The following is a 27,881-nucleotide window of genomic DNA, read 5'->3' on the forward strand; positions in this document are numbered from 1 at the left end:
CAGAAAAAGGGATGAGACCCACTGGTCCCTTTGCTCAGGGTTAGTTCTGCCAAATCAAGCATGATTAGGTTTATCTGCTCTGTTGGGAAGTATTTCAGTATGACCTGCCCTGTGCTATTTCCATTAAGAAAATTTTGAATTGTCAGGAACTGCCAAGATCAGAAATGTTTTGAGGCAGATGATGTTTATGTTGGGTTTGGGTGTCTCTGCAATAAACCCAGGAATAAATCCCTGGAACAAGGAAACAGAGCAAAAGTGGAATGTTTGGATGGTCAATTTGTTCCCTACAGCTCTTGGCCAACTGAATTCTGGGGTAATCTGCTGGGGAGTGTAAAGCTTCTTTTACTTCCACCGTCTGGTGCCATTGATTGTGTCCCACCACTTTGTTTGATGTGAAGAGAAATAAACAAAATCCCATACCAACAAGCTGCAACCCATAACTGAGTGGGAATTACAGAAATAAAGGCCTTGAAAAGTAGCTTTGGAAAGGGTCTCCTTCCTAGACAGTGTAAAACCCTCAGGCATGGCCTAGCTGGGCTTAGGGCTGGCTGCCCTTGAAAGGGAAAGGGATGAAGTTAGGGTAGGGTTTTGCAGCCATGGAAATCAGAAAACCATGGGCCATTGCATCACAAAGGGGCAGCCCCACAATGGGGTTGTGGAGGTTGTGGTTGACACGGCCACAGTGGCAGGAGACGCGTCTGGCTCTGCCTCTCTGTGCCAAGCGCTGGCAATTGGAGTCACCCGACCTTGTTCTAAGGCTGGGTACCAAGCTCCCGTTGCTGTCAACTCTGAGAGCGATCCCAAATTCAAGCCCAGATACTTCTGCAAGGCGGAAGCACGGGTTCGAAGATGGACTTTACCAGAAAAGGAAAGACCACTGAAGGAAAAGGTGAGGATAGAAAGGAGCTGAAATGCTGATGCCAACTGGAAAAAAATCCCCCCAGATTTCAGGGAAAACTGGTCTATGGTGGTCAGTGCTGGCTCTGTGTCAGAGTAGGTGGCTGACAGCTACAGATGACCCTGCAAGGACACCCATGGCACCACAACATTCTATCATTAGTTTACTCTGCTTTCTCCTTTTTGACAGCGGCCAAATCACTCACACTGTCAGCCAGGACAGGGACTGTGGCCACAGCTGACCACAAACTGGACATGGTCACGAGATGCAAGTCCTGTTGCATTCTTTGCCATCAATGTTGGGTCTCAGAACATATAAAGTTTCCCTTCTTCCTCTCCTTGCTGATTGGGTCCAACATTGAGGATGGTATTACAGTGCTATAGAAACACCAATAAGGCCTGCCTGCTTGCAGAGAGGTCTTTGTGGTTTGCAGAAATAGCAGTCACAGCTGTGTGGGTTTTTCCTGTGGATTCACAGAATGCCAGCCTCAAGAAGGAATCTTTTTTTTCCCTCTTACCATTGGAGCCTTCCACCTTTCCCTTCAGACTTGCTAACTCAATACTGCTCAGAGGAATTAAATACAGTCTAGTTCCATGAAAAATAAAACCAAATAAATTTACTCAGAAATTAAAAAAAAGCTTGAGAACCTCCCCCATTAGATGTGTTGATGATAAATGTAGGAGTTCACCTAACTCACTTCTTCCCTTGAGAGCATGGCACAGCCTCACACAGAGGTGAGGTGGGAGCTGGGCTGCTCTGTGGCAGGAGGAGGGTCTTGTGCCAGCCCAGAGAGCCTGTGCACATTGCCAGAGAGAAGTTGTGCCCTGCATGTGCCCCCTGCAATGAGCTGTGCTGCTCCCAGTGCCCCGTGGAGCTGTAGGGCTGCTCAGCTGAGGGGCAGGGAGAGGAGCAGGAGGGTGCATGTGCAGCTGAGCCATTCCTGGAAAGCACAGGGCTCTGGGCTCCCTGCTGTCCCAGGGCAGCCCAGAGGCCAGGCTGTTCCTGTGGCAGCTCTGTGGAAGTGGGTCAGGGTTTTCCCTGTGGGCTGCTTCAAGTGGCTGCCAGCAGGAGCATGTTTCCCTGTGCAGCTGTTTAGAAGATTCCAGGAAATGTGTCCCATGAAATACTGAGCTTCAGATGCTTTAGATTTACATTGTGGACTCTGTTACACTTTGTGTCTCCACTTTGCAGGCCTGACTGGCTACTCTATTGCCAAGAACCTTCCCCAGACACGTCCCTCTTCACTCCTTCCCTTCAAGCCCTTGCCTCCCATCCCAGAGAGCTCTTCTTCCATCAAGCCAAGCAACATGTGTAATGGAGAGAAAAAGAAATGGAAAACTAGCACTGGCTACAAAGATATCAGAAGAAACAGCCAGGAGTTGAGCTCAGATGGAAAAAGGTGTAAGGTAAGTATTGTATGGTAGATTTTCTGTTAAAGTGCTGTAGGCAGAGCTTGGAGACCTTTCCCTGTGGTGTGAGCCCAGGGAAGCAGCTGAGCCAAGGAAGAGCTCAGCTGGACACTGCACTTCAGGATACCTTTGCAATGGGTGTGTAGTGCAGACTTCATGTCCTCAGCATGTATCAGTAACAGGAGAGGTCTTTGAATGGTTTCTGGGCTGTGTCATGGTTCCTCCTCTGTGTTATGGCTGAGAAAACACCAACAAGCAGTCAGAGCAGCTGAAGTTGTCCACTCTGGAAAAGCAATCCTTCTCCATTTAGTAACCTACATGTATCTGTGAACCACCTCCATGTCTTGGTGGATTTTTCTGTCAGCTGTGTCTCCTTTGGATGGATAAAGGTCTTTGCTGGAACAAGCAGTCCTGCAAAGTCAGGTTGTCCCAGCTTGTGAGTTGTACCACCATGCGCTCTGCACAGTTGTCTCTGCTGCTATTCCGAGGCTCCACCAGCTTCTGGGCTGCTGTGTGCTCTGGAATGGCTTTGTCAGGGCGAAGGGATGAGAGGTGGCTGTGGGGAGAGCAGCCCAGAGCCCAGACCCACGATTGCCTTTGCAGCAGGCCCAGAACCTGCACTTGTTCTGGGTTTGCCGTGGGGTCTGGGAGGAGGCAGATGAACAACAGCTTTGATAGGCAGAATGTCTTGATTTCGGCCTTGCTGAGAAAGGGCCCAATGTATCCCTGACAGGAACTGAGCCTTTCACTGAAGTTTGAACAGGTCCTGATTTGGCTCTTTAGCTGTTCCAGAAATGATGGGATACTAAGGATGGGTGTGCATCTGCCCCCGCTGCCTCCACCCCCCTTCCTGGCCATGGCATGAGGGCCCTGGAGGAACTTGGGCAGGCAGAGACCTTACAGAGAGCAGCAGGACAGGGAGCTCTGCTGAACTTCCTAAATGCCAGTGAGCCTGAGGTGATGGATGTGTGGGAGCTGGAGAGCAGCGAGCATCCTGAGAGCTCAGCAGCATCTGGGCTCAAAGGCTGCTGGGGAACTGTAGGAGGGAAGGGCAGCAGCAGAAGAAATGAGGGGCATGAGAAAAGCAGGTTTTGACAACCTGCAGAATGGCTTTGTGGGGCCTTGGCTGGAGATCAGCACTGGCTGTTAGGTAGCTTAGGGGCAGGGGAGAAGAGTGATCTAAACCCACTCCCATGCCATCCAAAAGGCCAGTGGAGGCAGTGGCACCCCAGAACATCTTGATGTCAAACATGTAGATGCAAACTGGGAACGCAGCCACACTTGCACCAAAGTGAGCATGAGGGGAGTGCTGGGAAATGTGTGACATGGTCTCTCCCTCACCAGCTCCCTTTGCATTCCCCATCCTGGGTCAAGTTGCTCCATCAGTCTGACTTGTCTTTTCCTGCCAGGTCCCAGTTGAGGGCATATCTAAATGTCTTGAGGCATGAATAGGGGCAAGGCTGGATGCTTGATCTGAGCGCTCTGTTCTACTCTTTCCAGGCTTCCTTGGTGCATTCCAGTGGTGAGGATATGAAGAAGGGGTCTTTGGGACAACCTTTGATTCCCCCAATACGCAAGGCAGGAAGTCTCCCTGTTAGCAGTGCTGCAGGGCCTCTGCAAAACTCTCCCCAGCTGGATTTCCCGGAGTCCTGGGAGATGAGGTAAGCCAAGGTGTCTGCTGCTCCAGTGTGCTGTTCACCTCGCTCTTCCCATCCCATGTGGTTATTTTACACAGTCAGCTGTCCCCTGTATTTAGGCAAACCACTGTGTATCCATTCACCAGTTTGCCCATCTATGATGATTCGGGACAATGTCAAACCAAACACCATTGTCCCAAGATCAGAAGTGGTGGTGGGGAAGAGGAGGCAGGGCTTCAAAGCACCTCAGGACAGGTCCTCTGCAGGACATGGCTATAGATTCCCTCTGTAATGGTTGTGGTGTCATTTGGGAACTGTTTTGCACGGGTCTGGATCCTGCAGGTCTTTGAATACTGTGATCCATGACTGTCAACTTCTGTAGACATAAGAATATGCATGGGCCAATATTGGAGAGGTGTCTGCAAATTCAGGTGCTGCTTCTGTAAACATCAGGTGTCGTTTCTCTGTTTCTCGGCCTCCACTGTGAAATGAGATCCCAGATAAGTTTTAGGGTATAGATGTATAATATGATCAATGTTTAATTTTGGTCTGGGCTTAAGACCAAAGAGGGGAAGTTGCTAGAGAAGAGTTATAGGACTGTACCTGATGGAAAGATATTGGCTCGGATATGTGTGAGAAAATGTAGCTGTCCAGCTTATCCGAGTGATAACAATAAAGAGGGAGTCACAGAAGTATCATTCCAATTGGAAATCTTTGGTAGGGCTTTTAAAGTGCAATCTGAAAATTGTCCCCTAGCAGCTGAGTTGGAAAGAGCCTTTTTGTTCTGGAAAGAGCCAGGAGGTGTAATATCACTCTCAGGAGACAGCAGTGCTCTGACCACGTGTAGCACGAGGCTGTCACCAGGGTAAGGCACGAGCAGGCAAAGTCAAGCTTTGGCAGCAGTACAAAAGTAGCTGCCCTGCATACAGACTCGTGTCTGAGCTCAGCAGCTCTGACTGCTTCAGAGAGGCTGTAGGAGCCACTTGGCTCCAAAAGGAGAGACAGCAGAATTGGGGAGTTCTGATGCAAGTTGAAGAATGACTGCTGTGTTTCAGCCAGAGCTTGGCCAGCTCTGTGTGACTCCAGCAACTGAAAGCTTAAGGACATTTAATCAGCTTTGCATCTTGTTGGGTTTATGTGTTGCATTTCCTCCTTCATCACAGTGACCATGCTAAGAAGGTTTGCCTCCTTTCATGGTATGCCCATTCCCTCCCTTCTCTTTCTACCTCCTCATATGTTCTTTTGTCCCCCATTTTCTCCAGGCCAGGATCCAGCAGCAGAAGCCAAGAGAAGAACTCTGACCATTCAGGTAGGTACAGGGCATGTCTGTCCTAAAATGACGATTGCAGTCTTGACTCAGAGTTGACATTTGGAAAGCTTGGTTCAAACCCATTCTTTTGAAAATTTCTTTAATTAATTTTAATTCTTTGACGGGCTCCATGGAGTCTCCCAAAGCCCAGTCACTGGGAGTGTTCTCTAGTGGTGCAGTGAAAATTCCTCCAGTGTGAATTGTTGAGTGGCAGGAGCTGGAGTGGTACCTTGTGGCCCTGGAAATGCAGTGCAGGAAAAAGAAACATTCCGCTCCATTGCGCACATGTCTTTTATCTCCCTACAGCCTTTCTAGAGTCAAAATTAGTAGAGAATGGGAAGGCATTTAACATGAAATGAGAAATGTTCCCACTCCTTCCTCCTGCCCTTGAAGCCAAAAGCCTTTCCTTGGGGCAGTTTCTCAGGTGAACCCTTTGAGACGTGAAGGAGATGGATGGACATTGCCTGGTTTTGCACTGGCAGAAATAGGGAAACGTCCTGTGACAGCAAGTCCTTTGGAATTTTCCAGTGAAGGAGAAGGAGACTTCCCAATGGATGCAGCCTAGGCAGGGTCTGAGTTTGTCATCCTCTGACAGCACAAACCCAAAGCCACCTATGGCAGATTCACAATGACAAATCTCTTCCCTGTCTGTCTCTGCCTATGTCAGAGTTGCAGGCTGAGGCTGGGGGAGGAAATGCCTTCTGCCTTGTCCCTGTCCCTGCCTTGCCTGATCCCTGACAAGCAGAACTGTGCCAGATGAAATGTGGCCTCTGGTGCATCTGGGTCAGCCAATGCTTTCAAGGTGAAAGTCTCCATGACACTGTTGTTGTTCCTTTGCCATCTCTGGGCGTGTAATGATAGGAGAGATGAGACTTGAAGAAATAATTATGCTGGTGTGGAAAAAGGGATCAGATCCCCTGGTCCCTTTGCTCAGGGTTAGTTCTGCGAAATCCTAGGTATGTCTCCTTTGGAATGACTCCTTAATTGCTGATATGCAGCTGGAATGCTTAATGCAACTAGAGCAAAATATTGCTCTCTAAGTAAAGTGGCAATTTTTCTGGAATAATTCTGGACTAGAAATGTGTTTTGTCATTAATCCTTACCTGTCTCACTTTTATTACTGACCCAAGCATTCTACAGGGTGATGGAATCCAGGCTTAATAGAGGCATTCCTCTTGTACTGCTTGGCTCCCATATGATATTATCCTCTTTGAAGCCATGTAAAGTATTAGTTCTTCTCATTCTAGCAGCTCTGTTGGAGAGTTTTTTTCAGAATGACCCGCCCTCCACTATTTCCATTAAGGAAATTTGGAATTGTTATTATTAGCCAAGATCAGAAATGTTTTGTGGCAGGTCATGTTTATGTTGGGTTTGGTTGTCTCTGCTGAATCGAACACAGAGAATAAACCCCTGGATCAAGTTAGTAGAGCAAAAGTGGAACTTTTGGATGACCACTTTGTTCCCTACAAATACAGGCTCACAGAATACTGGGCACAACTAATGGAGAAAGCAAAGCTTCTTTTGCACCTAACATATGGTGCCATTGTTTGTGTCCCAGCACTTTCTTTACAATAAAGAGTAATATAAAAAATCCCAAAACTGCAAAACCCGGCCTAGAATTGAGTGATATACAGAAACAAAGGCCTTGAAAATCACTTTTGAAAACAATTACTTCCTTGACAGTGTCAGATTTTAGAGATCACTTTGAAGTTCCAACTGTTTGGAAGGAAAGGGATCCTGTAGTAATGGGGAGGCAAGGGGCAACACATGAAGTAGTAGAACCCTTCTCTCTTGGCTTTCCAGCTCCATATTGTTCAGAGAAATTAAACTGATGCTAGTTTCATGAAAAATAAAAACCCAACCAATCTTTTCAGTAACTGAAATACACTTTGAATTCCTCATCCATTAGAAGGGCTGATTGTAAAGGCATAAGTTCAATTAACTCACTTCTTCTCTTATACCTGATCTACAGCTTCTTCTGAGTCTAAAACAAAACCCCAGAGGAAGAAGGAAAAGAGCTCTCAGTGTAAGACAGGACCTGGGATACCTCTGTTCCCAAGGAAACTCCCCGACCTGTTTGGCTTGGAGACTCATGTGCCGAAGCCTGGCCTTGGGAATGGAGGTCTTGGCTCCTGGCTGGCCCAGGGGCCCTCGGCCCAGGAGCCCTGGCAGAGGCCACCGAGCAGCGCTGTCCCCATGGTCACTGCCAGGGAGGACAAGGTGAAGGCTGAGCATGGCTCAGCCTCACAAAAAGGTGAGGTGGGAGCTGGGCTGCTCTGTGGCAGGAGGAGGGTCTTGTGCCAGCCCGGAGAGCCTGTGCACATTGCCAGAGAGAAGTTGTGCCCTGCATGTACCCCCTGCAATGAGCTGTGCTGCTCCCAGTGCCCCGTGGAGCTGTAGGGCTGCTCAGCTGAGGGGCAGGGAGAGGAGCAGGAGGGTGCATGTGCAGCTGAGCCATTCCTGGAAAGCACAGAGCTCTGGGCTCCCTGCTGTCCCAGGGCAGCCCAGAGGCCAGGCTGTTCCTGTGGCAGCTCTGTGGAAGTGGGTCAGGGTTTTCCCTGTGGGCTGCTTCAAGTGGCTGCCAGCAGGAGCATGTTTCCCAGTGCAGCTGTTTAGAAGTTTCCAGGAAGTCTGTCCCATGAAATATGGATCTTTATATGCTTTAGGTTTGCTTTGCAGCCTCTGATACATTTTGTGTGTCCATTTTGCTGACCTGACTGACTGCAGTGGTCCCAAGGAGGTTACCCTGGGATCTGTAGTTCCCTGTCAACTTCCCAAGTGCTCTTACCTTCCAAGGCCTTTCCTTCCATCCAGAGTTACCTTCCTTCCTCAAAGCCCATATCTTACTCACCTTTATAATTAAGCTGGACATTCTGCAGGGGTAAAAAAAATCCTGCTTTTTGACATTGTTTTTTTTTCTACTGTGCTGCCACATGATTTTATCCTCTGTGAAGCTGTTGTATAGAATGATGAGTTCTCTCAATTTTAACAGCTCCTGAAGAGTATTCCAGAATGAGCTCCATTTTCTACTTGCATTTAGAAAATCAGCCTTTAGTCAGGCTGGCCATAAAGTGGCCCAGTCTCATACTGTTTAGAAGGAAAATCCTTGGGGAAAATTAATTATCTAGGGTCAAGAACAAAATTTATGTTTGAGTATCACTCCCGCAACCCTAGGCTTTTCTTTGAATGTCCTCTAACATATTCCAACAAAGAGAAGGAAATGTTGATCTAAATGGATACAGGTATTAGAACCCAGGACTTCTTTCAGGAACTGGGAAGAAGATGTTTCCTAGAATCAGCATGAATAAGGGCATATAAGAATCTCTGTCAAGAGCAATCTCCATCTCTGCCCTTCTCTATCAAACACAGAGGCTCTCCAGCATCCAGGGGCTGTGGCCTTCATCATGCAGCAGGTTTCAGTCTGCTGGCCAACAGAGTAATGTCATGTCTGCTGCCAGTAGCCCATCCCTTGGGAGAGGGTCTAGGCATATGTATCTTGCTGCTCTCAGTCCCAGTCTCTGTGTTTTATGGGAGCTCTGCCATCTGGAACCTGTCTTGCTGTTGCCCAGCATTATGTTTTTGGGGACTTGAAGTCTGCTAGAGATTTACATGAACCTTTGCTTCCATTACCAGGCCTCCCACTGAGCCAGGCCAAGGAGATGGATCATCCCACCAGTCCTGGTCTTATGAGTGACAGTGACCTGAGGGACAGCTTTGGAAAGGTAAGGGATAAGGACAGGGATGAGCAGGCTTCCTTTCCAGTGGTTGTTTAGTGCTTGGCCCAAAATGTCATTGAAAATCATAATCTTCCACTCCTTGGGAGATAGGGATTATTTTGGGAATATATTTGATAGCTACAGAGCAATTGCTTGGCTATTTCTAGTGGTGCCAAGGTCACTGGTTTGGAGATGGTGCTAAGGTCATGCCAGAAGCATTCTTTATGTGCAAAGGCTTTTTTAGAGAAGTTCTGAATGGCAGAGCAAACTACACATCAGTGAATGTGGGCAAAGTGCATCCTCAGAAGCAGAGAAGCAATGATTCTAATGTTGTGTGTAAGCAAGACTGCAAAATAAAATGGGAGAGTTTGATTTTTCCTGGTTACCTTTCTGGCTGTATCTCACAGCCCTCTCATTCTCAAGTTTTCTGCTCATTAACATCAGTGTTTCTGCAACTTGTTTTCACATGACTCTTCCTTTTGGTCTTGCGGTCTCAGAGACCAAGTCCTTCAGAGTCCTTCAGAGCTGAGTCCTTCAGAAGCCAGTGGGAAGTGAGAAACAGCTGCAATTCCTGGCCATGAGTGTTAAGCAACAGCTAATTACCTCTCCTTGCTGGGTATTGCACATGGTTTTTAGCCATGGCCTGTAGGAACTGAACTGCCTGCTCACTGTCATGTGAGCTCTTCATCTGTCTTGGAGCACTCCTATGGCTTTCATGCTTCAAGCAGGGCTTCCTGACATAGATTGCAGTTGCAGCACTAGAAGGTTGTGGCACTGAAGTTTTGCACCTCACTGTGTGTAATTGCCAAGGTGAGGACGGGAGACATTCCTCTGGAACTGTTGGAATGCATATGGAGCTGCATTAAAGCCTATGGCACTCTATGGACTCTGTACTCGTGATGAGATGATGTGTCTGGTTTGTGTGTCTCTGTTTACAGTGTGTGATGTATTTCCATTGCACCTAGGTCCGTCCTGCATTGTGCAAGTTGGCTCAAAAGAACTTAGAGCGGAAGAAAATTGAGCTTTTGGAGAAAGAGTTGAAGAGAAGGCGACAAAACGAAACATCCTTGCAGTTTCCTCCTCAGACAGTTAAGCCTGGGGATGCAGCTGAAGCAAGTAAGTGGTGGCTATGCTTGTGGTCCTTTCTGACCACTTGCTTGCCCTTTGCATAGTGTTGCAATCAGACTGGGGGGCTGTTTAGCTTGCATTTGAGTGGAAGCTTGCATAGGATTTATTTCTGTTTCCCAAAGAAAAACACAGAGGCATGAAGTGTCTTGCTCATGGCCTCACTAAGTCAGTAAAAGAATATCAGCTTCCCACCTTCACCTCTAAAATCTTTCAGAGTAGAAAATTCTGTCTCAAAGTACACTGGGGCTTCAGACTCTCTCCTGGAGAGCAGTCTCCAGGAAGGGTGAGTCCAAAAGAATGCTTTTCAACCAGGCTGCAACCTGGAAGAAACAAAATTCAACTCCTTCTAATGAAAACACCAGAGATCCTTCTCCCACCGCTCCCTACTGAGGAGCTTGTAGAGCTGTGCTGAAGCCCTGAGCCAGTGCTTCTGTTGTAGCCCCAGGAGCAAGCAATGTTCCCGACTGAATCCCAGCTGAGGGGCTCTGACTGCAGGGCTGTGAGCACTGCCCCAAAGGCGGCAGCAGGGCCCTTAGGAAGCAGCACTCAGCCCGAGGGCATCACACAAGTTTATCTGCACTTTCTTTTGGTAACTTCCACTGACAGCCTCTGGAACAGGAAAACAAATGCAAGGCAATACTGGGTTTTCCTTGTTTCTTAGGAGAAGCATCACTGCAATTTGGTTTTAGGCTAGAAGAGGGTAGATTTAGATTATATATTAGGGAGAATTTTTTTTTTTTAATTGAAGGAGATGAAGAGCCAGAAGGGTTTGCCCAGAGAAGCTGTTGTTGGTCCATCCTTAAGGTGTTCAAGGCCAGTTTACATGGGGCTCTGAGGAACCTGATCTAGATTAAGATGTCCCTGCTCATAGAGGTTGGACTAGATGGTGCTTAAAGGTGCCTTCCAACCCAAACTCTTCTAATATTCTGTGATTCTGTGATCATTGTCCCATGTTAGTGTGCCATTGTTATTCTTGGAGTTCTTTGGGATAACCAAGACATGTTACCCACCTCTGGCAAGTTTCCTGGTGCTTTCCATTGTCACCCTGTCCAGCACCCTCCACTTACAAGCTCCTCTTTGGTCCCTGCAGCCTTTAGCTTACCACCTGTTGATTGCACGGCTCCTAGTGTGCAGAGAAAACACCCTGGTAGTGCCTTGAAGAAGAAGGTTGTGAGGAAGCAGGACAACGTGCCCTTACTGCCCAATAAGCCCATCATCCATGGGGATGGCAGCTTCCCATGCAACTCTTCAGGTAAGCCTGCTCTGTGGCAGCTTTTTCCTGCACGGGTTTTTCCTTGCACAAGGAGCACAAACTGCCTCCTGCCTGAGCCAGCACAGATGGGATCTTGGGTCCATAGTCTGTCCTGAGAATGAACAGCAAATCTACTTTGGAGTTACTCCAGCTTGGTAGTACTGGAGCAGTTGGTTCTTAGAAGTCCATTGGAAGATTGAGCTGAATAAAGCCGTAGTAAAGGCCTAAGCTCTGGCTTTTGCCCATCCTGATAATCCAAACTACAGCACTGGTGACAGGAGGCAGCTGTGACTGCAGGGATGAGCTGTGGGGCAGTCTGCCAGGGTGTGCTCACCGTGCACCTACGAGTGCCAACAAAATCAGTTGCTCACTCACCATCGGGCCCTCTGCCTGTGCTGCTGTCTGGCTCTGCAGGCAGCTTTTCTGCTATCCCACCAAGGGTTGTCTCTGCATGGCTGTCAGCAGCTTGGTGCAGTTGTGCCTCTGCTCCCAGACATGCCCGATGGCTCCTCGCTGCCACCATCCCATGGCCTGCAATGCCAAGAGGGAACAAGCAGTGCCTCCTGTGTCACCCACCCAAACACAGCGGCCGTATGTAGCAGATGACAGCCAGGAGGGGCTCCCAAACTGTTTGCTGCCTGCAGGAAATACTCAGCAGATAGTCCCTAGTGGCTCTTGTCTCTCCTTTGTGGGTAGCCTGCCTGTGCTGTGATCCCAGGTAGGGTGAGATAAGAAGAAGGGAGCTAGGAATGATACTTGGAATGCTCTTTTCTAGTGACGCTACTTCCATGTTCAGAATTGGCCAGAACTAGCCTGACGTGGCTCTCCATTCACTGTAAATCTAGATGTGTATGTCTACATACTTCTGCAGTGCCATCACCGATGTCAGTGAATGGGATACATCAGTGACACCCAGATTAGCTCCTGTCTGAATATTTTTGATGTTATGGTTCTTCCATACTTTGTGAGAACATGCAAGGTAGCAAAAAACCCTACACAGTCTAGAACAGTTCATTGAGATTCTGTGCCATATTTATACTCCATCATTTTAGACAGCTCAAATGTATTCATCTACACATTAGAAAATGAGCTTTTGAGTGCATAACATGAAATTTTTGATTGACAGTGCTTTTGATAACAAATGGGTTTCATAAGAAATGCATTTATCATCTGATTTTTCTCATACCTTGTAAATTTTTTTTCCTTACCAAAAAATTCAATTAAAGCAAACCCAGGACAATTGATTATCAAGAGAGTGCATCTGCCAACAATTTGCATTGGTTGTTGCATACTTTTTCCCCCAGTCTGCATTTGGAAGGCTTTTTTATCAACCATCTAGACTGGAAATTGCAAGAGAAAGCTTAGGCATTGCAAAGTATGCAAACACATCCATTTGACAACAAATAAATTTCACCTCAGCATCTTGGAAATACAGCCAATGTGCACCTCTGAAAGAGTAAAGGTTCATGATGTTTGGAAAAAACAAAATCCATAAACTACTCCCTTCCCAAAAGTAGGCTAAATGTATGTACACTCAGTTGCCTGCTCTCTAGAATATTTGAAGTCAGTGGAAACAGAGGCGCTGTCAGGTGTGAAGGGTCAGGTATCGCTGTTCCCTGGTCATTGCTCCGTGGGGATTGAGCCAGGCTCAGCAGGGCTGGGTTGTTCAGACTGGACTTGGTGCTGTCGCAAGGCAGCTGCAGGTCTTTCCTCAGGGAGTTTCAGAGTGCCCCCATCCTCAGGGCTGGGGAAAATCAGGGCACTGAGACAAGAAAGGCACCTGAGGGGCTCCCTCCTGGGGTAGCCAGACCTGCTGTCGGCACTATCTCGCAGGGAGTGAGAACTCTGTGGCCTCAGGAACCTGCCGCTGGCTGTGGCACCTGTGCCTAGCTGGGGGAGGTTGGGGGAAAGCAAGGAGCCCCAGGAGCCAGACAGCAGGGATGTTTCTGACCCAGTGCCAGTGTGTGCCACATGGAACCCTGGCTGGGAGATGGGGCTGCAGGCCGCTCCATGGTGGGGTGCCTTGCCCGGGGCTGCAGCGCCCATGGCCAACCCTCTCCTTACAGGGACCTCGGGGACGGCCACTGGTCGGCTTGGTCCTGGTGCCAAGCGCCGAGATCAGCCGCGCCGTGGGAATGGGCAGAAGGACACAGTCTCTTCAGACCCACAGCAGTCCTTGCTGGAAGCACTCTCCTTGCTCAGCAGAGACGACTGGTAAGAAAGGCCCCGTTCACTCTGTGTCCCTCTTAGCATTAAGGTAGGTTAGAAGCGTGTCTTGCTAGTACCTCTGAGCCCCGAGAGCCCAGAGGGCCAAAGGGCACTGGTGAAACCACTGCAGAGCAGTGAGAGGATAAGGATTTGAGAGCAGCCTTTTCTTGGCCTGGCTCTGCAGCACTGCTCCAGCTGCAGCAGGTCCGTGCTGTTTCCTTGCTTTGCCTGCTACTCCATGGAGCTGTAAAGGCAGTCTTGAGGGAAGAGAGAAAGCTGTGGACTGCAGTGATTTGCTGACTGAAGGCAGAAGCAGGATGGCAGCAATTTTGAGTGTAGAGATTTAGATGCCTTGGGCCACTAGGCCAGTGGGACTGAGTAAGATTCCTCTCTGCTCCCGCTGCTGACAGCAACGGCAGGTGACAGGGTATTCCTGTGACCTCCTGCATGTGAGTCCCAGAAGCAGCTCCAGGGAGTTCCTCTTTCTGAGAAATGGACTGAGTTGTGCTTTCAAGTCCCTCAGCCTGTCAATACTCCTGAAGGGCTCATGGCAGAAGAGAAGGAAAAAGAAATAAAATCCTCTAGGAATCTTGCATTCTTAGAATTCAACTTTTTCCTTCTCACTGCTTCATATGGGCCTGAGATGTTTTGTCAATACTCACAATGTGTCCCAAAATTCTACACAGACAGAAGGAGGCCCAGAGGTGATACCTCTGCAAATGTCAGGTGATATTGGTTGTCTTTTTGATGTCTGGGTTAGCATCCACTCCCTGGTGGATGCTTCATTCACACAGGGATAAGGACTCCATTCACACTGGGATAAGCATGAAAATCAGCCATGATGCATCTCCTTGTGCAGTCGCCTTTGCTCTGCCCTTTCTCTTCTGCTTTCTCTTCCCATTTCTCTTTGGTGCCCTGTGAGGTGCAGAGAGCTTCTGCAGGTATGGGGGGTCCAGATGACACCCAGAGGTGCCTGTGGGATTGGTCACCAGCCCTGTGCTGCAGCCCTGATGCCTCACATACCTTCCTGTAGCTGAGGGTCTGCACAAAGCAAGTACTGAGAGACAGAGTTGTTTGCACCTTTTAAATAACATGTTGCTGTTGTGGGGGTTGATTTAGGTAGGAGTATTTTGGGAAAAGCCAGAATTTCAACAGTTCTTGCCGAGGTGTGGAATCTTCTGGAACACTGTGCTGCTTTTTTGGGGAAGGTGTGTGGTGCAGTGGAGTGGGTAGATTATAGAGGCCTAGATTATAGAGTGGTAACTCAGTTCCAGAGTGGCAGCACAGACTCTCACTGCTGAACTGCCTGCTGGGGCTGACAAAGAAGGAAAATGTCTCAGTAACAGCCCAATGGGACTGTGTCTCAGGGACAGGTACAGGGAGGTGACAAGAAACAGCAGCATGGCCTGGCCTCACAGCTTCTAGGAAGTAGAGACAGAGAGACTTCATGTGCCAGAGATTTTCAGAAAGGCCACAAATGAAGACTCTCAAACCCCTCTCTTTGCCTCTTGGATTTTTGTATGCTTTTGACAGCCACAGCATCCTGTGGCAACATGTTCTACGATTTCATTAAATAGTCCTTGAAAAGCATCTCCCATGGTTTGACTGAGCTGCCAGCCTGATCATTTCAGAGGGTGCTGCCTATTTCTTGGGTAGAGAAAAAAAATCAATCTTTTTGTTACGTGCCTTTCAGGGAGCTGAAGGAGAAGGGACTCTTCATCATCAAAGACCTGGCTGAGTCCCATTCAGAAGTCCTGCTTTGTCAACTTCATGAGATTTGCTTGGCAGTTACCAGCGAGGTGAGAACATTGTTCTGAATTGTTCCCCACACTTCATACATGGGTGTGTAGAGTAGGTATGTGCTTGTTCATTTCCATGTGTGCTCAGGGATTGCCTTCATTTCTGGTTTTAGACCTTCTATTTCTAATGTCTGTGAGCTATCTGTAGGACCTGTGTATACATGCAGATGTATTTACTGGTAGTTCGGGTATCTGACACTTGTCTTTGAGTGTGGTACCATTATAATGCAATGCAGAAACTGAGACGTTAATGACATTATATGGAGTCCCAATCTCTGCCCAAGCTGTAATTCAACACTGCAAATTAGTCTGTAGACCTGAGCCTGTGTTTTCTGTTTCCTGGCTGAGTGCTTCAACTACAGGTGTCGCTTTTTTGAACAGGAGCACCTGAGTCTTTTATCTTTATGACTTGTGCCTTTATGGTTTGAAAGCAGCCCTTGCTTTATTTTGCTTCTTTGTTTTTCAAACAAAAGGCCCTAAAATCAAAGCAGTTGACATTATAGAAGGGTAAAGTAGAACACTTTAGTGAAATATATATTTTTATGCCTGCAGTAAGCGGGTCTGAGGGCAGAAATTGGTGCCAGAGTAAGTACTCTTCTGTGCTTGGGCTCTTCTGCTCTTACTGTGCTTTTATGTTCCTCTGGACACAGTAGGACGTGTTGTCATTTCCTCGGAGTTGTGTCCAAGGAAACTGGTTTTCTTTTCAAGGTGATTCTTACATTTCCCCTCATGACTTCCCCAGGTGACCGACCTCCGGTCAAAGGTGTCCTACTCTGCAGTGATTACTCTGGGAGAGCTGTTTGCGATCTTGAGGACGGAGATGGATTCTGAGGTGGATGAGGTTGCTCCAGTCCTTCTCCACATGGTGTGGAACTCCCCAGCGTTTGTTCAGAAGGCAGCCTGTCAAGCCCTGGGGACCATGGTGGAGAATGTAACTCCTGCACGAGCAATGACTGTTCTCATTGACAGGGGAGTCAAGTAGGTTCTTCCTCTTTAGTGATATTCTTCTCCTTCTAGTGTGTGGGTGGAGGAAGGGATGAGAGAGAGAATGGGAATAGTGGGAGGGAAGGGTCCTGTATCCTGCATCTTCTGTGAACTCACGGATTTGATTCTCTGATCAACCTCGTTTCTTTCCTCTTCTCACCTGTTTCTGCCCTCCTGCAGCCTATTAGTTCTCAGAATCACAGAACTGTAGAATATGGGGAGTTGGAAGGGGCCCATCAGGACCATTGAGTCCAGCTCCTGGCCTTGCACAGAACAGCTCAAGGGTCACACCGTGTGCCTGAGACTGTTGTCCAAATGCTTCTTCAATTCTGTCAGGCTTGGTGCTGTGACCGCTGCCCTGGGGAGCCTGTTGCACTGCCCAACCACCCTCTGGGTGAAGAAACTTCTTCCTGATATTCAAACTAAAACTCCTCTGACTCAGCTTCCTGCTGCTTCCTGGAGTTCTCCTAGTCTGTCAGATTTTCCTAGACGTGGTGAACGGTGGGGAGGTGAAAGTGCCAGCAAAGGCCAAGGATAGAGCCTTGTGCTTTTGTGGGAAGAGGGACAATTGCAATTGCAGCTGTGAGCACTGTTTGGTATTTCACAGCACTAAGCACATAGGCCCTGGGGAAAACCACATATCCTCATGATGCCATTAACCTGAGAAATAAGGAGGGTACTTGCTGGGGCGTGGAGCACATGGGGGAGAATGTGCTGGGTGTGGCTCAGCCTGCACAGCAGGTGCAACTCCTGCCAAAAGGAGGACTTGTATGACTGTCCTGGCCTTAGAGTTCTACTTTCTATTCAAACTGATGTTTCATGTTAGCCTTCAGGTGATGAATCACTTTACAGGCACCTTCACAGGCTGAGTGCAATGGGACAGCTGAAGCAAATGCTGCTTTAAGTGTTGGTGCTGGGCCTAATAGTTCCCAAGAGACACTCTCTAGAACAGGACAACCTGGCTAAACCGACTGCCACCCTTTCCTCATCTTTGCAATAGGGTAAAAACACTCAGATGTATCCCTTACCAAGCTTTAGAAAAGAAACAGGCTGCATTGTTGGATATTCCACAACTTCCCGCCTCACAGCATGTTTTCCCTGCATTTGTTTTTTTCCAAAGGTCTGCAGATTTGGGGATGAATGGGTGAATGGGGGCCTTCTAATGGGTCAGCATGAATTGTCCTTAATTTCTAAATAATTTATATGTCATCAATTCCTTTAATCTTTCTCTGAGTAAATTTTGGGAAAGAAATTGAGTATCAGATAGTGCAGAGAGGCTGAATTCCTCCCTCTTCCTTGCAGGCAGTCCTGCTGTAAATTGCTAACTTTGTGTTTATCTGAGGACAGAACCTTCTACAGGTGTCTGAAGTTGCAGGGAGAACCCAGGCTCCTTCCCCCAGCAAGGACAGGGAGCACGCTCTGGCCAAGGCCTGTGCTGCTGTTGCTCCTTCTCCCTGTGCCCCAGGGTTTGCTCTCTTCTTCCCAGGAGCCGCTACGTCCAGGAGCGGAAGTGTGCGGCTGAACTCCTCCTGTCCTTGATGGAGAAAATGGGAGTCACGAAGCTTGCAAGCACACCCAGGGCTGAGATGCTGGCACATGTGGCAGGGACACTTGCTCAGGACTGTCACCAGGACACAAGGTAATGATCTTCATTTCACCTCCTAAAACGGGAAAACGGGTTTGTGTCTGGCTATAAAAGGTAAAACCACAAAAGAGTGGAAACTAAAGGAAATAATAGGCTACCTCACAGTGTGGATAAGGGTCATAGAATCATGGAATATGCTGAGTTTGAAAGGACCCATCAGAGTCATCAAGTCCAGCTCCTGGCTGTGTGCAGGACACCCTAAGAGTTACTTCATGTGCCTGAGAGAAATGTCCAAACACTTCTTGATCTCTGTCAGGCTTGGTGCTGTGACCACTGCTCTGGGTTGCCTGGGGAAATGACTGTACTGGGTAACCTGAGGTTGGCCAGCAAGAAGGACATTGCCAACTTCCTGTGACTTGAAGGATTCTTTACTGAGATCAGAAGAGTTCCGATTAGCCAGTCAAACAGTTTTGATTTGCCTTAGGTGCACAAGATAAAGCCATAGTGTTGGCTAATGTTCATCACTGAAGGATCCCAAACATCTGTTTCTCATTAACTTAAGACTTCCCTAGAAATATTTCAAAGGTCTTTAGCCAACGTATTCAGTCTTTCTAAACCTCTTCTGCAGATTTGTAGAATGCTGTTATCTGTGGCTCAGTGACCTCCAAATTTCTTCTTGAAGAAAACTGTGGTTTCCTAGTGGCAAAATCAACCCAAACCACCAAAATCTCCTTACTTTGATGATTAAATTCCCATTAATAGCTGCCAAGAACACCAAAGTAATTAGCTGCCCCTGTGCATACATATAGTATAGAATAATCAAAAGCAATCATGAGGTGTTTTGTTCGGGCTTCCCTGTCAGTAAAAGAAATGCAAATTATTGTGCAATGCCAGAAGGACACTGCTAATAAGCTCTGACAACAAAGCAGATGTGTTTTGCTTGTTCCCTGGGATACTTTGATCCCACAGAAGCACACCCACAGTTTCAGAGTGAAATGGTATTTTTATGTGGCCCCACATTCTCCTCTTGCCTCTTATGTTCAGCTGACAACACTGTGCAGTGTCAAGTGAAGTAAATCTCCCTCTTTGCTGAGTAGGTAATGCCTTCTCATGCAAGCATTGCACCTGATGAGTTTAAGGTATCAGCCTCTTCTGTTAACACTCTTCCTTTGTTCACTTTTCTCTCATTTCTTTCCTTCCTTCCTTAGGCATTATGGACAGGAGATGGTGAAGATGTTGCTGAATAATCAAAAATTTAAAAAGCTTTTGGAACAATCTCTTTCCACCCATGACCTGGCAGATATCCTGACAAGAATTAAGAAGAAAGTAAGTGCTTGGCAGAAGAAGTGTCTCCTTTGTGCAAGTATTGCCACTGCTAATATGAGATCAAACATACCCACTGTGTCTTTATCTCATTCCTCTTCTGCTGCATCATTTTGCACCTGGGAATGAGCTGTTAATCCCCAGCCTGTTCATCTGCAGACCAGAGAGGAACTGATGTTATTAGGGAAAAAAGTGGGGTTTTGAATTCTTTGAATATCACAAAGGGGAAAGGGAAAGTGGAGAAAATGGGTTTACATTCAAGGCTAGGGCCCCACTGTGCTCTCCTTACTCTGCCGCCAGTAAAGCAGTTAAGTGAGAATAGTGCTTCTGAAGATAACAAGAGTCTTTGCAAAAGACACCGGAAGTAGTACTGCCAAGAAAATTTCCAAATATACAAAAGATGTCCAAGTCAATCCTAATTACTGCAATTACTGTCTGTCTTTTGGGAATACTGCCCTGCTGTCAAGCCCTGTGGAGCTGGAAGAAGCTTGATGAATTCAGCAGCATCTAGTGGAAAATCATTTGTTTGTTTGGGGGGGATTTTTTTCTTTTTATCTACATTATATTATAGCAGGGAGTGTGCCTTTGTGCAGGAACAGGGAGAGTAAGTGTTGAACCAAATCAACTTCCAACACAGTGGGTCAACCCCCAAATAGTCCAAATCTGCTGTTTCCTTTAAGAGCACTCATTGCCTACCAGTTTGCATTATTCCCATTTAAGCTCAAGACTAATGAATTTGGGATTTTAGACTGCTGCTCAGTATGATAGCACCCATAACCTGCCTTGGGCTATTGTAAACAAAGAGTTGGCATCACTGAATCTCTGGTCCATTTATTTCTGTAAGTTAGGAAATGTTTCCCTAAGCCTTGGTAGCAGTGATCCTGATTCTAACTTGTGTTTTAATCAGGGGATTTTTTATTTTATATTCTAAAGATTCATGGAGTTTCTTGATGTCTTTGTAGGGGATGGAAAACCAGAAGGGTGAACACCCATCTGTCAAGAACCTGGTGAAGAAGAGGAACGATGGCTCGAAGAACCCCCAGGACACATTGCCTTCTAGCAAACGGTACATTGGTCAGATGTGAGCACTTTTGTCAGATGTGACAAAGCACATGACATGTGCTTTACATGCCTCTTCCTCAGGAAAATCTTTCTGGTGGAGATGACCACTGCCAGAGATTGTTTCCTTTCCCTACAAATGCTCTAGGATAAAAAAATGTCTACTTCTGCATTACGCTGAACACAACTTCTCTGGAGGGCTTTCCTCAGAAATTGGGCAACAAAAAGACACCCATTGGTAGCAGCTCAGACGATCCAGTGCAGTGCCAAGGGCAGTGCTGTAGAGGCTAGGAGAGGGCCAAGTTTCTGCTGCCTGACTTGGGACAAGTAAATTCAACCAGGGTTTTTTTTCATCCGAGTGGAGTCTTTTGTCTTTCTTAGATGGATGTTTTAATGAGAAGTCCCAGTCTTGAAGCAAGACACCATTCCCCAAAGATGCAGTTCTCATCCATGTGGTTTGGCCTGGCTGATTCGTGGTTTTTTTACCCTCAAACAGTACGAAGTTTGAGTAGTAAGTAGCAAAGCAATTCCTGAGCAATTTTGGTCAACAGGTGTCTCAATGTGGACTTGTTGTCTTGATATTCTTGTCCTTCATATGGTTTACTTGATGGACAGCACGTTTGGTTTATTTCCCTGTGTGCTGCAATCAGCGTTTAAGACAGGAATTTGGTCCTTGCTGTCTCTTCATGCCAGTGGCAGAGCTACTTGTACCCGTTCTCCTCTGATAACAGGGGATTTATTTAGCTCTGTCATGCTCAGCGGGGGCAGGAAAGTGACCACGTGCCTCAGTAGCATCTTCCCATGCTCATGGAAGAGACAGGTTGATCCAGGAGAATTGTTCCCAGTGGGTTTGTTAAGCTGTGGATCTATTCTCTAGGGAAGCAAATGAAATGTGAGCATAGTTCTGGCATGTCTGGCTTCTGTTTTTATATCTGTTACTGATTTTCTGGATCCTTCAGAAATGCCCCTGTTCATCTGTTCAGATGCATTGAAGCTACTTTTCCAGATTGCCATGCCTGGCTTTAGAGGCACTTCTCCAGAATGATGTGTTTCCTTATTATAAGACACACATGTCCCATATGAGGAGGCATTTAAACTTGGAAGTAGTGTCTCTCTTTCCCCACAAAGCAATGTGACCTGTGTGCCTTGGAAGCCATCTGAAGATAGATCAGATGCATCTCATCCTTGGTTTTCCTGAGTGAGCATTGGGAGAATGTTACTTGCAGGTTGTATCCCATAAAGATGGTCATGAGGTCCACGTTGTTCTTCAGAAACTCATGATTTTCTAGCTTGAAATCACATCGTTAGGAAAGCTCCTCAAGATGTTTTGCTCACAATTAACTGAAGGTATTATCACCAACAGATCCTAATTTGGTTTTATTTTCCAGGGTGAAGTGTACCTCTGATGGACGCCTCCTACACCATGCAAAAGCCCGGGTCACGTTACCTGCAGGTGTGGAAGAGATGGAGCCACTCCAGAAGCTTTACCATCTCCTGCAAGCCAAGGGGTTTCAGACACGGATGGAAGGAGTGGCACTCCTCCTAGACCTGTCCAAAACCAAACCCCAGCTCATCTCCACTAACATTGTCCAAGTATGTAGGGTATCTTCATTGTTCCTTTCCTTTAGCTCCTTTCCCAAGCCTGTAGAAGTAAAGTTAATTTAGTGTGTCTTGGCAGTACATCCTGACTGTTTGGGACAGGCTGGTCCCTCTTACCCAGAGAAATTTAATTCAGGTCCAGGCTTCAGGACAAGATTTTTCAGTCCAGCTGTATTTGTCTGGCAGGTGTCTATTGATACTGTTGATCAGATGATGACAGAATTTTCTGCTGGTATAACTGCTGCTGTCTCCTACTACCAGTTGGGTTAAGTGAAGGGAATCCAGCCAGTGAAAGCAATAAAGGCAATTTTTCTCTAGACAAAAAATGGGTTTGTGTGCGGAAGAGAAGTTTCAGGCTGGGTTGGTTTCAATGATATGTTTTTAAAAGGATACTTCTGTAAACTCCATCTTGTCTGGCACAGGCACAACTCTGGCTACTCATTTCCATCCTCGTCCCTATTCCTCTTGGTAAAGATGGTGCTCACCCTTCTTGGGGGGCCTTTTTTTCTCTTTGGAAAAGGAGGAAAACAGCTAAGGACAGATCTGTCCTTTCTCCTCCCAGTAGATGCTTTTTCCCTTCTTCCAGAAAATGGTGCCTGATAATGGGGCTGTCAAGGGACTGAACCTGCTCTACTGAGAGCTGTACAGCACATTACATTTCAGAAGTCTACCTGTTAGTTAGAGAAATGGTCTGAATCCTGGAAGAGTTGATCAGAGCCCTGCCCTTCTCCAGACACAGGTTCTGAGACAGACAAAATAAAACTTAGACCTCCTCCAGCCACAGTTTTGGCAAAATCATAATTGCCCTCAGTACTTGAGACAACTGTATAGAAAACTGGGCATTGTAAATATCTCATTCCATACTTGTAAAGCAAAGGTAGCCTTTTGCATTTATAAATGGAATTGATTAAATGATTTATAGGTGGAGAGAAATACCATAGGAACTATTCTGTCCCCAGACAAACCTCTAAAAACAGATGAAAATCTTTCAAGCAGCATGAGGTTGCACAACCATTCCAGTGAGTGGCCCACAGGAAAACACTGAAATTGTGCAAGCAAGGGCTGACCTGACAGAAAGGATCACTTTCACTTTTACATTGCTGAGTGGTCATTTCTACATCCCCTCTTCAAACAAGGTCATTTTAATCCAGATTTTATGTTGTTTGTTCTCTTCACAGATTTTTGATTATTTTGTCTTGAGAATATTTGACACACATAAGAAAGTAAAGCAGAAGGCACTAGATGTGCTGGCAGAAATCATAGGCCTCCTGGAAGATGCCCTGAACCCGGTGATCATCCGTTTGGTGGAAGGGATAACAAAGAACCTAAACTCAAAGGATCCCAGGGTTCATGCCGCAGCTGTGAATGCACTAGAAGAATCCATTGCTCATTTAGGTAAGGCTGAGCCCTGGCATGGACTCTCCTCAACTGTGTCTCTGTCTCTCCGACACAACAGAATGCTGAGTGCCTTGATAGCTGTTGTTGTCTGTGGAACACTCCAGCTGACACCCACCAGAAGCTGTGGAGCTGCAGTCCTTATGCAACAGTCTCCCAACAGGATTGAATGTGATCAGCATTTCCCAAAAGTCCCACGCGCCCTGGGCTCTGTGCTGCTGGTCTGAAGAGAAAGTCCTGGACTACAGCTTTGCTACAGTTCAGAGGCAAAGGGGTTTTGGAGTTTGCTTGAACCTTGTCTGCCTTCCCAAATGAACATCTTTGCTGTTGGCATGAAGGGACACTGGCCCATCAGAGCTTCTGCAGAGCAGCCACCTGGAAGGCTCTACATTATAGGCATTAGCTGCCTATTTTCCACCTTTCTTCTTTGTCTTCTTTTTTCAAAGGGGAACTTATGATTCACCAAGTTCATTTCTTTAAAACAAACAGGTCTAAATCCAGCTGTCAATGATGCCTTGTTCCACATGTTGTTTTGCATGGGGCAAGATGGCTCCAGCAAATAGGCAAGGGCTGCTCTAACTTCCTTTGCCACACAGATGTGTGTCAGCTCTGAAAATGCCACACTGGGGGAATACGCCTGAAAGATGAAGTGTTGAAGAGGCATGTCTTCAAGGGGAGTTTCCCCTTTCTCCATCTCAGCTGCTCTGTGAACTCGTGAACTGTCTAACTCTGTGTCTCAAATATGGGCTTCTTCCTTTTTGCTCTGGGATGCAAAACCTTTTCACTGCTTACATGTGACTGAACTCTTGAGGTCCCTGATGTGAAATGTTTTAACATAGCTCCTGGTACAGCAGACAACTTTGGATTTACAAATGTGAAAGGAGAGCTTTTCTTTTGGAATTTTAAACCCTGCCAAGTAGGCTGGAAGGAAAGAAGAAAAGGATACAAAAATCAGCAGAATATTACTTTATTTTGTAAAATAGGATTGCCCCTGCCCTTTCCCTCCCCACTGTCCTTTCTCCTATGACCTCAGAAGAGTCAGCAGAAACATGTCTTTCACTTGTAGATAAAGTATCACTGATGAAAGAGCTCAGCCACCAATGGAGCCAACTGAGTGGCGAAGCTCTGCTGGATGTCACGGAGTGTATCACAGGTATGGCCTCCCCTCCTAAGCCAAGAGGTATTTACAGGGAATGCCTGGGAATAGACAGTAGAGTAGCTCCTCCACATCAGGAGGTGCTGAGCTTGTCCCTCCTGCCCAATAGCCTGGGCAGGGGTATTTGGCAGGTTTTCCCTGGCTGCTGCAGAGCTGTGCAGCATCTGCGATGGGGGCAGCGCTCAGCCTCGGGGCTGAGCTCTCACTGGGGCATCTCAGAACCCACCTCCAGGAAATGGAGGGGCTAAAAATACCGCAGCTGGCTCCTCTCTTGGAAGCTCAGGGGCATCTGTGATCCTTTAGGAAAAGTGGTAGCAAATGCTGTTCCAGGGGATGAGTTTGTTTTGTTCTCACAGAATTCTTACTTTGCTCTTGAAAAGTTTTGAGGCTGAACCGTGCAGAGCCTGGGGATCACAACTTAGGTCAAAACTCACCACACAGAGTGTATCACACTCTATCAGATACTCTATTAGAGTCTATCACATGTATCGTTGCACGGATTTAGTACAAGGCAGCCTTTAGGGGCACAGGGGCAGAAGCAGAGTGCTGAGGCTGCCTGCCAGTGCTGTCCACGTGGCATTGGACTGAGCATTTCAGGGTGTGCAAACAGTGTCTTCCTGTGTCAGCACTGTCCAAAATGCTACAAATGCAGCTGATAATTGATTCCTCAGAGGAGCTTGCTATGTCAGCAGTAGCCAAGGAATGGAAAAATTATAATCTCAGTATATAGTAGAGAAGACGATTGATAGCCTTGCTTTAACTGGGGCTAAACATACTGTTAATTATGCCAGCATCTTTAAATGCAAGTTGTAATACACTTTGTGTCTTCATTATGAATCTCAAAAGGGCATGTTCAGTGATTGGGAATGTCGAAGACTCTTTAAAACCACCACAACAGAGCATTTGAGTAAAGTAGATCTCCAGGAATAGGGAATTTAGTTTTGCAGTTATTTTGATCTCTTTTTCAAAGAAAGGAATGAACATGAATTAGGACTACTTAAAAAGTGCAAATGTAATCTCTGAGGTTTAGTGGGAACAGACAGCTCTTTCTCTTCTCAAGTTCCATAGTGACCAATGTCTTTAATTGCATTTAAATTCAAATGAACTCCCATTTTGAAATGCGTACCATAATCCTTTTCCTGCTTAGTAGAATTGGTTTTGGGTACTTTCAGGAGATGTTTCAGTGTTGATGACTGCTGGTGGATTAACAGCATAGAGAAAATGAAGTCTCTTCCACCACAGAATAATAAATAGCTACTACATAACATTTTGCCTGATCAGAAAATAAGAATGATCTCCAGAGCATTTCAGGTTTTGGCCAAATCTGCCATGCAAGGAGCCTGTTGTTAGCAAATTTTTGTCTGTGTTTGATAGAGTTCAGAAAATGAGCAGAGAACAGATATCAGAGACAATGTGAGAAAACACTTGTGTTTTGGTTAAATTTCAGTCCCCTGTGTAGCATTTTTCTTTCTCTATGCCCCTATTTATTTATTATTTATTAATGTCCACTGGGACATTATAAGAAAAAAATGCCATTAACATTGGGAGGGGAAATGCCATTAAAACGTGAAAATGCTCAAATGCCATGGCAATGGGGTCTGGGTAATTCTCGAAGACACACTGAGGTTTGAAACAGCTCTTTGTTGGCAGCCACAAAAGCATTCTTCCAAAGATACCAGGTAGTCATCGATGTCTCTAATCCAGCTGTCAAGCAGCAGCCATCTCTGGTGGGCTGGAGTTTTGAAGTGTGTTCTAATAGTGACCCTTTGCTGTGTGCCACTGAGCAAAGGGAAGAGGCAGATTAGACTTTTGGCACTTGACATCAAAGTTACAAAAACTGAATCACCCCTTTTATTAGAAATCACTCAATTGCCTCCCTATGGTGCGTTTCCAAATCTTCAGTGTGGGTTTAGAGAACTTTCTAATGGAAATAAAAGGCAATATGACATTTCATTCATTGTTCATGCAGAAACAGATTGTGAAATGATTTAGTAAAGGTACAAAGTCTGCCACAGGTACAAGGCTCTGGTTGGAGAAATTAGTCCTGAGGGGTTGGTGGTTCTGTTTCAAGGATCACCAGCTGCTTTGCCCGTTTCTGGGTCATGGGGCTCTTTCACTGATGTGCTATTTCACTGATCTTAGCCAGAGAGGCTTCCAAGAAGCAAAACTAGAGGTAGATCCTTGTTGGCATTGAGGTTGGTGGGTAAGAAGCTGTGTCTCTCTCCCGGCAGTGCTTGTGGAATGGGTTTATCCCAGGAGCCCTGAAGTCGTCCAGCGCTACGCCCTGCCCGTGCTCTGGTCCTTCCTGGAGAACAACGCGCTGCCCGTCCGAAGCGCCAACGTCCGCAGTGTGGTCACCAAGCTTGCCAATGCCCTCTATGAGGTGATGGGCACCAAGCTGAAGAAGTGTGCAGCCAGCAAGCCTCCACACGTGTGGGAAAACCTCTCCAACATTTTGGGCTGGTGAAGGTTTGATGTTCTCCAGAAAGCTGACCAAGTGCTGAGTTGGACTCTCCCGGATGTGACTTTTCCGCTGTGCCAAAAATGACAAAATACTAAGGAAGGGTGTGCATCTGCCCCCGCTCTCTCCATCGTCCTTCCTAGTCATGACATGGGGGGCCTGAAGCAACTCCATAGTGAGGACAAAGTGAAGGCCGAGCACGGCTCAGCCTCACATAGAGGTGAGGAGGGAGCTGGGCCGATCTCTGGCAGGAGGAGGGTCTTGTGCCAGCCCAGAGAGCCTGTGCACATTGCCAGAGAGAAGTTGTGCCCTGCATGTGCCCCCTGCAATGAGCTGTGCTGCTCCCAGTGCCCCGTGGAGCTGTAGGGCTGCTCAGCTGAGGGGCAGGGAGAGGAGCAGGAGGGTGCATGTGCAGCTGAGCCATTCCTGGAAAGCACAGGGCTCTGGGCTCCCTGCTGTCCCAGGGCAGCCCAGAGGTCAGGCTGTTCCTGTGGCAGCTCTGTGGAAGTGGGTCAGGGTTTTTGCCCTGGCCTTCTTTAAGGGGCTGCCAGCAGGAGCATGTTTCCCTGTGCAGCTGTTTAGAAGTTTCCAGGAAGTCTGTCCCATGAAATATGGAGTTTTATATGCTCTAGTTTTGCATTGTGGCCTTAGTTACGCTTGGTCTCTCCACTTTGCAGATCTGACTGGCTGCAGTCGTACCAAGAAGATTTCTCTGGACACTTCCTATGTTCCCTTATCCTCAAAGTCCTTGCCTCCAGTCCAGAAGAGCTCTCTTTCCTCCAAGCTCAGAAAGAAGCTACCAACTGTCTGAAGAATGTTTCAAGAATAGGATTTATAGCATTTTTAGAATTCCATAGAATTTTATAGAATATTTTTTAAATAGTTACTTTTGTACATATGTTCTCATAGTTTTGAATAAATGTGTTTTGATTGTATCTTTAAATTTTGATAACATCTTTTTAA

General features: G+C 46.8%; 1 protein-coding gene across 4 annotated transcripts; it reads left to right on the forward strand.

Annotated features, from left to right (window-relative positions):
- Nucleotides 1-682: 682 nt before the first annotated feature.
- Nucleotides 683-27,881, forward strand: TOGARAM2 (TOG array regulator of axonemal microtubules 2). 4 transcript variants are annotated; one of them, XR_008436497.1, is made up of 19 exons: nucleotides 683-889; nucleotides 2,090-2,304; nucleotides 3,808-3,968; nucleotides 5,207-5,253; nucleotides 7,226-7,507; nucleotides 8,887-8,975; nucleotides 9,935-10,085; nucleotides 11,188-11,349; nucleotides 13,416-13,563; nucleotides 15,251-15,356; nucleotides 16,099-16,334; nucleotides 17,827-17,979; nucleotides 19,134-19,251; nucleotides 20,211-20,314; nucleotides 21,696-21,900; nucleotides 23,085-23,301; nucleotides 24,368-24,454; nucleotides 26,689-27,138; nucleotides 27,596-27,881. XR_008436497.1 is itself a non-coding variant. In XM_053974420.1 (19 exons), the coding sequence occupies exons 1-18, from the start codon at nucleotides 850-852 to the stop codon at nucleotides 26,922-26,924; spliced, it is 2,757 nt and encodes a 918-aa protein (XP_053830395.1). In that variant the 5' UTR covers nucleotides 683-849; the 3' UTR covers nucleotides 26,925-26,926; nucleotides 27,596-27,881. The 4 variants fall into 4 exon arrangements, 1 of the variants encoding a protein (XP_053830395.1); XR_008436498.1 differs by having other exon boundaries at nucleotides 26,689-27,022; XM_053974420.1 differs by having other exon boundaries at nucleotides 26,689-26,926.

Source organism: Vidua macroura, chromosome 3 (genome assembly GCF_024509145.1).
Source record: "Vidua macroura isolate BioBank_ID:100142 chromosome 3, ASM2450914v1, whole genome shotgun sequence".
NCBI classification, from domain to species: domain Eukaryota; kingdom Metazoa; phylum Chordata; class Aves; order Passeriformes; family Viduidae; genus Vidua; species Vidua macroura.